At 36.0% G+C, this 10,000-nt stretch overlaps 1 protein-coding gene across 4 annotated transcripts in view; it reads left to right on the top strand.

Annotated features, from left to right (window-relative positions):
• PAX1 (paired box 1) overlaps nt 1-10,000 on the top strand; it is a 30,182-nt gene that overhangs the window by 1,452 nt on the left and 18,730 nt on the right. For 2 of the 4 annotated variants that reach the window (XM_040351168.1, XM_040351167.1), the window contains exons 1-4: nt 462-540; nt 1,137-1,769; nt 4,505-4,641; nt 7,240-7,459. In XM_040351168.1, the coding sequence (XP_040207102.1) occupies nt 519-540; nt 1,137-1,769; nt 4,505-4,641; nt 7,240-7,459 (1,012 nt within the window). In that variant the 5' untranslated portion in view covers nt 462-518. Of the gene's footprint in view, nt 1-461; nt 541-1,136; nt 1,770-4,504; nt 4,642-7,239; nt 7,460-10,000 lie in introns of those variants that run through there. The other 2 variants (XM_040351170.1, XM_040351169.1) reach the window with 2 other exon arrangements.

Here is a 10,000-nt window from a genome sequence, read left to right as displayed (position 1 = left end):
GGTTTCTAGGTAGTAGTAAGTCTGATTTTGAACTTTCCAGCTTTAGTAAATAAGCCCCAGTGTGTACTTAAAAGTGGGGCATGCCTGTATATATATGTATATATGTATATATATATATATATATATATATATATATATATATATATATATATATATATATATATATATATATATATATATATATATATATATATATATATATATTACTTAGAATTGTGATTTCATATATTATATTCACTGGGCATTATTCCCTATACGGGCCCACTATGATATGGTGGTTGGCATAAAAGTGTTACACGTCTTTTAGGTGATATATTAACATTTGCTTATTTTTTAATTCTCATTGAATTTCACTGAGAAAAATTAGCAAATAATATGTAATTCTGTATAATTCTGTGCACATTTACAGAAATATAAGTGGCAGCGATTTTCACCGATTTTGTACACATTACTTGTATTTTAGGTCCATTTGATAGCACACATTGGGGTTAATTTACTAAAGGAATAGAGAATAGAGAATGTTCTGTTTTGCTGAAAAAGGTAACACTGTCTTCATTTCCATCATCCAATCATGTGCCGGTGTTCTAATTTCCCCCTAAACCTGGCATTTTACCCCCCCCCCCCAACACTAGACTATTATTATTGCTGTTATTGTTTTTGTTATTATAGTTGTTGTTATTATTACCACTATTCAGTTTGCTCAGAGCTTTACACAATTTGCAATACAATTCATTACAAAAGGTCAGGGGGGCCCTACTGCAAGCTTTCAATCTACAAACTGGAGAGTGAAAAATCTGGTGCAGTTCTTTATAATAATCAATCAGCTTCCATTTTTTATTTTATTTTTTGTCAAAGGTTAAGAACAAGCTGATTGGCTACCATGCACAGCTACACCAGATTTTGCACTCTCCAGTTTTAGTAAATCAGCTCAAATATCGGTTATTTAAAGTGAACACAACTATTTACTAAACTTTTTGAAATGTGAATGTTCCCATTGCTTAGTGATCAGTTTCTCAGGCTGTAGAGAGTTGTGTTGTGCCAGTTGTCTCCATGGTAGGTGCAGGATTGTGTGAAGCAATAGGATTATAATCTCCTTCTATAGACTCACATGATGTCTGTCTGTCTGTGCCATGCAGAGCAAGCCTATGGAGAAGTGAACCAGCTGGGCGGCGTGTTTGTGAACGGGAGACCTCTGCCCAATGCCATCCGGCTGAGGATAGTGGAGTTGGCCCAGCTGGGCATCAGACCTTGTGACATCAGCCGGCAGCTGCGAGTGTCCCATGGATGTGTCAGTAAAATTCTGGCCAGATACAACGAGACTGGCTCTATCCTACCCGGGGCCATCGGGGGCAGCAAGCCCAGAGTGACCACCCCGAATGTGGTGAAGCATATCAGGGACTACAAACAGGGGGACCCGGGCATCTTCGCCTGGGAGATCAGAGACAGGCTGCTGGCTGACAATGTGTGTGATAAGTACAATGTGCCCTCTGTCAGCTCTATTAGCCGGATTCTGAGGAATAAAATCGGGAACTTGTCTCAGCCCAGCCAATATGACAATGCCAAGCAACAATCATCACAGCCATCTATACCATACAACCACCTGTACCAATACCCCTACCCCAACCCCATATCTCCGGGCTCCACCAAGGTGGGCAGCCATCACCCAGGAGTTCATATGCCAACCGGACATGTCAGCATAGCCAGGTCCTGGCCATCGGCTCACTCTGTCAACAACATCCTGGGGATCCGCACCTTTATGGAACAAACAGGTGAGAGTGGAAAATACCAACCGACTGGCTGATAACAGAATCTATGTCAGGCGTGACTCCTGCATGACTCGACAAAAGCTACACTTCTATGTGTATACGTGTGTACATCTATCCATTTGTTCTATCTATCTATCTATCTATCTATCTATCTATCTATTTATCTATCTATCTATCTATCTATCTATCTATCTATCTATCTATCTTCGTATTATCTATCTATCTATCTATCTATCTATCTTCATATTATCTATCTATCTATCTATCTATCTATCTATCTATCTATATATATATATATATATATCTTCATATCATCTATCTATCTATCTATCTATCCTCATATTATCTATCTATCTATCTTCATAGTATCTATCTATATATCTATCTATCTATCTTCGTATCATCTATCTATCATCATATTATTTATCTATCTATCTATCTATCTATCTATCTATCTATCTTCATATTATCTATCTATCTATCTATCTATCTATCTATCTATCTATCTATCTATCTATCTTCATATCATCTATCTATCTATCTTCATATTATCTATCTATCTATCTATCTATCTATCTATCTATCTGCATATCATCTATCTATCTTCATATTATCTATCTACCTATCTATCTATCTATCTATCTATCTATCTATCTATCTATCCTCATATTATCTATCTATATATCTATCTATTTATCTATCTATCTATCTATCTATCTATCTATCTATCTATCTATCTATCTATCTATCTATCTATCAATCTTTCTATCTTCATATTATCTATCGATCTATCTATCTTCATATCATCTATCTTCATATTATCTATCTATCTATTTATCTATCTATCTATCTATCTATCTTCATACTATCTATCTATCTATCTATCTATCTATCTATCTATCTATCTATCTATCTATCTTCATATCTATCTATATTTATATAATCTATTATATTTCTATCTATCACTATCTATCTATCGATCATTCTATCTATCTATCTATCTATCTATCTATCTATCTATCTATCTATCTTCAAATCACCTATCTGTCTATCATCTATTTATATTTCTATCTATCTATCTATCTATCTATCTATCTATCTATCTATCTATCTATCTATCTAATTATCCATGTATTATGTATGTATGTATCTTTCTATCGATATATCTATCTACTTATTGTCTATCTATCTTTCCATGTATGATCTATTTATGTATGTATGTATGTTTATCTATCTATTATCTAATTATTTATGTATTACGTATCTATCTATCTATCTATCTATCTATCTATCTATCTATCTATCTATCTATCTATCTATCTGTCTGTCTGTCTGTCTGTCTGTCTGTCTGTCTGTCTATCTATCTATCTATCTATCTATCTATCTATCCAGACATCATTTATGTATCTTGCTGTCTATCGTATAAACACACGCTGTCGCTGATGAGTTGAATTACTATAAAATAGACTGCCAGCTTTACAGAATACATTGACTTAGCTTAGTGAATAAGGTGAAGTTGCATTTATTTCAATTCTCTATTGACATGCAAGTATTTTTTTATTTTATTTCCCTAAGTGAACATAGCTTTATGTTTTAAGTGAAAATTCACTTTGCTACGTGAACAGCCTCTACCACCCAATAAATCAATCCCAGTGAGAGAGTATGTTTGCCTCCCTACAAAAACTATGTACTATAGGTTTAATTTAATAAAGAAGTAGAACATGATCTGTTGGCAGGATAAAAAGATGGAGTTTGTGTTTACTTCAGTTTTAATTATTTGCGAGTTACAATTCTGTAGTGTTACATTTCCTAAATGATCAGGCATTGCTTGTAACACCAGCTAAGGAAATATTTTATACTTCTTTATTAAGTTAACCCTATAGTGTATTATTTTTGTGCAAACCCACACACACATATATATCCATTTGCCTTTCTTATTTCAAGCATGTGGGCATTTAGGGAAGGTGAAACACTACAGTTCCTTGTCAAATATTTGCATAATGATGAGAGACAAGATACCATAGTGTCGCTATTAGTGGCATCTAGAGGTTTTTGTCCTAGCTGAGAACAAATACTTTAAGCTGTTGGGTACTTAAAGAAAACGTCAAATAATATAGCTATGAAATTACGATTGTTGCAAGAAAGTAAAAAAAAAAATATATTAAGATTTTTTTTTCGTTAAAGGGGAAGTTTAGGATATGGAAATTACTCATCAAAGCAAAGGGGACTGTTTTTATTCATGTTCAAAAATGTAAAAAATCTCTTTATATAATACCAAGACAATTTAAAGTTGGAATTTGTGATTTGTGAATGTGTGTGTGTGCGTGCGTGTGTGTGCATTTTTAAATATTTTTACCCATTTTTAATTGGGTTAAAATATTTAAAAAATATATATATATATTTATATATATATATATATATATATATATATATATATATATATATATATATATATATATATATATATATATATATACGTGTGTGTGTGTGAGTGTGTGTATTTTTAAATATTTGTGTGTGTGTGTGTGTATTTTTAAATATTTTAACCCTTTTTTAATTGTAAGCATAAGATTTTAATTTAAAAAGTTACATGCATGAATCACTCATAATTACATTATGGATTTATAATTGGGCTCCCCGAAGGGTATTTACAATATTCTCCGCAGTTATGCAAATTGAAGTTGCCAAATATGACCTCTTGCAAAGAAATATTAGTAACTGAGTGTGTATTGATTCAGGTGCTATAGCTGGAGCAGATGGGTCTGTCTATTCCCCCAAGATGGAAGAGTGGGCGAGCGTTAACAGAACAGCCTTTCCCAGTAGCCAGAACCTGAATGGAATAGAGAAGAGTGATTCTGACATCAAATACCCTCAGGTAAGCAACTACAGGTTTTATATCATAGGGCGATGCTGTGTACTGGGGTAGACTGCAACTCACTGCCATGTACTGCCATCCAATCCTTATTATAAATGTCTCTATAATATACCAGAATGCTTATACTGAAATATACTGCAATACATTGCACTGAACTATACTACACAACACCTCCTCTTTACAATATAGTGTGCCTATTACAATACATTGCACTGAACTATACTACACAACACCTCCTCTTTACAATATAGTATGCCTATTACAATACATTGACTTGTGCTTATACTTACACACTGGGCTTTTATGCAAGTGTGCATGGAGCCTATACTGCTATACTGCATTAGTCACTGTGTATATGTACCTACCTATACTATGCTATACTGTATAATGCACTACACAGTACTTTACTATTTTATATTTTGATATAATATACTCTATTTTAATAGGATGAACTGCACTGATTTATTTGTATTCACAAATTGTAATATATATATATAAACTATATCGCACTGTGCGACATTGGAATGTACTATAATTAACTAGACCATATTGTATTTGAAGGTGCAGTGAATTTAATATTTTGCATTGACACTCATCCACAAAGTAGTATACCAAGCTATACAGCACTAAACTATTTTACCATATTGCACCATGTCATTACATACCACACTACAGTTTGTTGGGCTATACGATAGTATACAATACAATTGTCACTGTGTTCAATTCAGTAAAACCTTGGTTTGAGAGTAACTTGGTTTGAGAGCGTTTTGCAAGACAAGCAAAATGTTTTAATGCATTTTGCCTTGATATACAAGCGATGTCTTGATATAAGAGTAGCGTCACAACTGAGTATAAAAAAGAATAGAGGAGCCTCTAAGTGTAGAAATATGGTTACATTAATGAAGGTACAACATTTAGCAACTTATTGCTACACTTAGAGGTGCCTCTTCTCTTTTATACCCTGTAAAAAAATGCTTTGATATACAAGTGCTTTGGATTACAAGCATGTTTCTGGAACGAATTGTGCTCGCAAACCAAGGTTTTACTGTATTATATTATAGTCACTGTGTACTGCATATCATATATTATATTATACTATACTATACTAAGGGGGTTGGTTTACTTAAACTGGAGAGTGCAAAATCTGGTGCAGCTTTCCAATCAGCTTCTAGCTTTTTCAATTAAGACTTGCACCAGATTTTGCACTCTCCAGTTTTAGTAAATCAACCCAACAGTGTACAACTATTCATATAGTATACTATACTATACTACACTAGTCACAGTTAATGTACTGTAATTCATTAGACTATACAACGCTGGTCACAGTGTACTACAATTCGTATATTATACTATACTGCACTAGTCACCGTCAGTGTATTACAATTTGTATAATATATTAAATTATACTATACAATGTAATCAAATGCTGTACTTTGCCATTTTGTACTACACTGCATATGTTATATCAAACGACACTATATTATACGTTAAAATGCTAAGTCAATATGTACCAAACTGCATAGATTATATTTTGCTGTCTTATTATGTATCACACTTCATATAATATAGAATACTATAATCTTTACTATGTCATATTGTGCTAGTAGTGTATACTCTACTATATTATATTATACTATATTAAACTCGACTACATTTTATATAATCTACTATACTCTTTACTATGTCATAATTTACTACACTGTGCATACTCTTATATTATACTATATTCTACTCTACTACATTTTATATTATATACTATACTATTCTATACTATATTATATTATACTATATTAAACTCTACTACATTTTATATAATCTACTACACTCTTTACTATGTCATATTGTACTATACTGTGTATACTCTACTATATTATATTATACTATATTCTACTCTACTACATTTTATATAATCTACTATACTCTTTACTATGTCATAGTGTACTACACTGTGTATACTCTTATATTATACTATATTATACTCTACACTACATTTTATATAATATACTATACCATACTATACTATATTGTATTATACTCTACTATACTATTACTATACTTTATTATTCTTTACTATACATACTATACTATGTTATATTTTATTATTCTATACTATACATACTATACTATAGTGTAATACACTACCTTGTACTACTGTACTATGCCATGATACTGTACTATGCCATGATATATCGCACACGTTTATTATACTATGCTACAATGTATTGCATTTTGCTATACTCCTATTCACTATTAATACTATTCAGTATCGCTATACGATTTCTATACTATGACATTTTATAAACTATACTATGCCATTATGTATTACATTTTGCTATATTTTTGCCTACTACATTTTAATAAGCTATGTCATTATGTATTATGCTGCATATACTATGCCATTCTTTTCTTCTATGTTAGTATAACTATACTAACTTGTCATGCTATGTACTAAACTCTGTTCCCCATACTATTAGAGTGTGTTGTATAGTATGTACAAGTCCTGTTCTATATGATCTACCTGGAAGTCAGGTGAGATTTATGGTAGGAGTACTATAGGAGAACTAATGTCCTTTCCATCTTGTGTCTATCTATACACAGGCCGCCTCCAGCCTCTCCACTGTGGGCAGCTTCGTCCAAGCCTGCGCCTACCCTTCCAGCCAGCAGTACGGGGTGTACGGGGGCCCCGGGGCCGGCTATGTCACCCCGGGACACCACTGGCAAGCACAAGGCAGCCCCCTGGCTCATCACGGCGCAGGCGTGACAGTCCATGGAGGAGACCTCGCAGCCCCTATGACATTCAAGCACCCAGTCAGAGAAGGTATGCAAACAGCATGACAAATGAAAGCTGCGTGTCCGATCCGGGGGAGATCGGCGGGCTGGGGGAAGAGAGAGAGAAAGAGGAAATAAATAGAAGGACTTTCTACACCGAGATCCGCTCCCTGCATGGCCCCCTTTATGACCTGAGACATTTATTTTTGTGATGCATGCGGGTCTTCCTTTCAGAGCAAAGATTTATAGATTACAGTTTTCACTGACATTACCAAAACAAATTCCATGTTTTATGTTCCTTCTTGGAAATTCCATGTATTCTGTACAGGACAGCATAGGAGAGAGCTGGAGCACAGCAACAACCCTGGGCAGAGGGTGTTGATAAAGGGGGGGGGGGGAGAGGAGGGGGAGAGTGATAAAGGAGGAGAGAGAGTGGTATAGAGAGAGAGAGAGCGAGAGGGAGAAAGAGAGAGAGGGGAAGAGGGGGAGAGAGAGAGAGGGGGAGAGAGCGAGGGGGTGAGGGGAGAGAGAGGGATAGAGAGAGAGGGGGAGAGAGGAAGAAGAGAGAGGGGGAACGAAAGGGGGAGAGAGAGGGAGAGAGAGAGGCAAAGAAGGGAGAGCGAGAGGGGAAGAGGGAGAGAGAGAGGGATAGAGAGAGAGAGAGGGGGGAGAGAGGGTGAAGAAAGATAGGGGGAGAAAGGGGTAGAGAGAGGGAGAGAGAGAGGGGAAGAGGGGAGAGAGAGGGGAAGAGGGGGGAGAGAGGTGAGAGACAGAGGGGAAGAGGGAGGAGAGAGGGGAGAGAGAGAGGGATAGAGAGAGAGGGTGAAGAGAGAGGGGGAGAGAAAGGGGATAGCGAGAGGGAGAGAGAGAGGGGGAAGAGGGGAGAGAGAGAGGGGAAGAGAGGGGAGAGAGAGGGGGGAAGAGGGGGAGAGAGGGGAGAGAGAGGGGGGAGAGAGAGGGGGAGGGGGAGAGAGGGGGAGGAGGAGAGAGGGGGAGAGGGGAAGAGAGAAATTAAGAGGGAGGGGGAGGGGGGGAGAAAGAAGGAGAGGGGGAGAGAAAGGGGGAGGGAGAGGGGGAGAGAGCATAGGGAGGTGGGGCGAGAAGGAGATGGGGGGGAGAGAGAGAGAGGGGGGATGATGAGAAGGGTACCTGGAGATTGAAAAGAGACTAAGGGAGGGAGAGAAAGGGGGGTGGAGAGAGAGAGAGTGTGTGAGAGAGTGAGAGAGAAAAAGGGAGAGACTAAACAGGAAGGATGAGAGGCTAAAGAGCGAACCAACGAGAATGGAGGAAGAGAGAGAGAGAGAGAGAGAGAGAGAGAGAGAGAGAGAGAGAGAGAGAGAGAGAGAGAGAGAGAGAGAGAGAGAGAGAGAGAGAGAGAGAGAGAGAGAGAGAGAGAGAGAGAGAGAGAGAGAGAGAGAGAGAGATGGAAGGTGGGGAAGGGAGAGAGAGATATTAAACAGGAAGGGAGAGATAGTACTAAACAGAGAGAAGGACAGAACAAAAAGAAAGGGGAGTTACAAAAACAGGATGGACAGAAAGGAAGGAAGAAAGAAGGAAAGAAGGAAAAAAAGAAAGAAAGAAAGAAAGAAAGAAAGAAAAAAAAAGAAAGGAAAAAAAAGAAAGGAAAAAAAAAAGAACGAAGGAAGGAAAGAAAGAAAGAAAGGAACGTAAGGATGGAAGGAAGGAAGGAAAGAAAGAAAGAAAGAAAGAGAGAAAAAGGGAGGAAAGAAAGAAAGAAAGAAAGAGAGAAAAAGGGAGGAAAGAAAGAAAGAAAGAAAGAAAGAAAGAAAGAAAGAAAGAAAGAAAGAAAGAAAGAAAGAAAGAAAAAAAAAGAAAGGAAAAAAAAAAGAAAGGAAAAAAAAAAGAACGAAGGAAGGAAAGAAAGAAAGAAAGGAACGTAAGGATGGAAGGAAGGAAGGAAAGAAAGAAAGAAAGAAAGAAAGAAAGAAAGAAAGAGAGAAAAAGGGAGGAAAGAAAGAAAGAAAGAAAGAAAGAAAGAAAGAAAGAAAGAAAGAAAGAAAGAAAGAAAGAAAGAGAGTAAAAGGGAGGAAAGAAAGAAAGAAAGAAAGAAAGAAAGAAAGAAAGAAAGAAAGAAAGAAAGAAAGAAAACAATTAGGTATTATATCATCCATATATTATTTACCTTGCCCCAAACTGAATATCAAGGCAATATATAATATTTGCTTTAAATTCCTAGAATGAGAAACTGTAGAGAAAATAAGTCTCTGAGAAACAAGCAGCTCCAATAATAACGTTATAATAGGGCCATAAATACTGCAGCAACGACATGGTCTAATGACATTTCCATTCTGTATTAAGGTCGCAATAAAAATAATACTCATTGTAAACATTTTCTAAAGAAGTAGAGATAAATTACATTAGTTTTTCGAAAACATAACAATAGAGTTTCCTATCAGATATATTTTGGATGGCATTTTGATGGAAATGATCTTGTGCTAATGACACTTCTCATTTATATTCACTCGGCTCCATGCACATCGGGCTTTATAAAACGACAGTTCCCCTGTCTATAAAGCATTTTATACACAGTTTAGGGGAAGATTTTTTTCTGCCAGAAAGCTCCAATCAA

The sequence above is a fragment of the Rana temporaria genome, chromosome 4, assembly GCF_905171775.1.
Source record: "Rana temporaria chromosome 4, aRanTem1.1, whole genome shotgun sequence".
Taxonomy (NCBI): domain Eukaryota; kingdom Metazoa; phylum Chordata; class Amphibia; order Anura; family Ranidae; genus Rana; species Rana temporaria.
The sequence above is the reverse complement of the archived record's forward strand: the minus strand, read 5'-3'. Positions and strand labels throughout refer to the sequence as shown.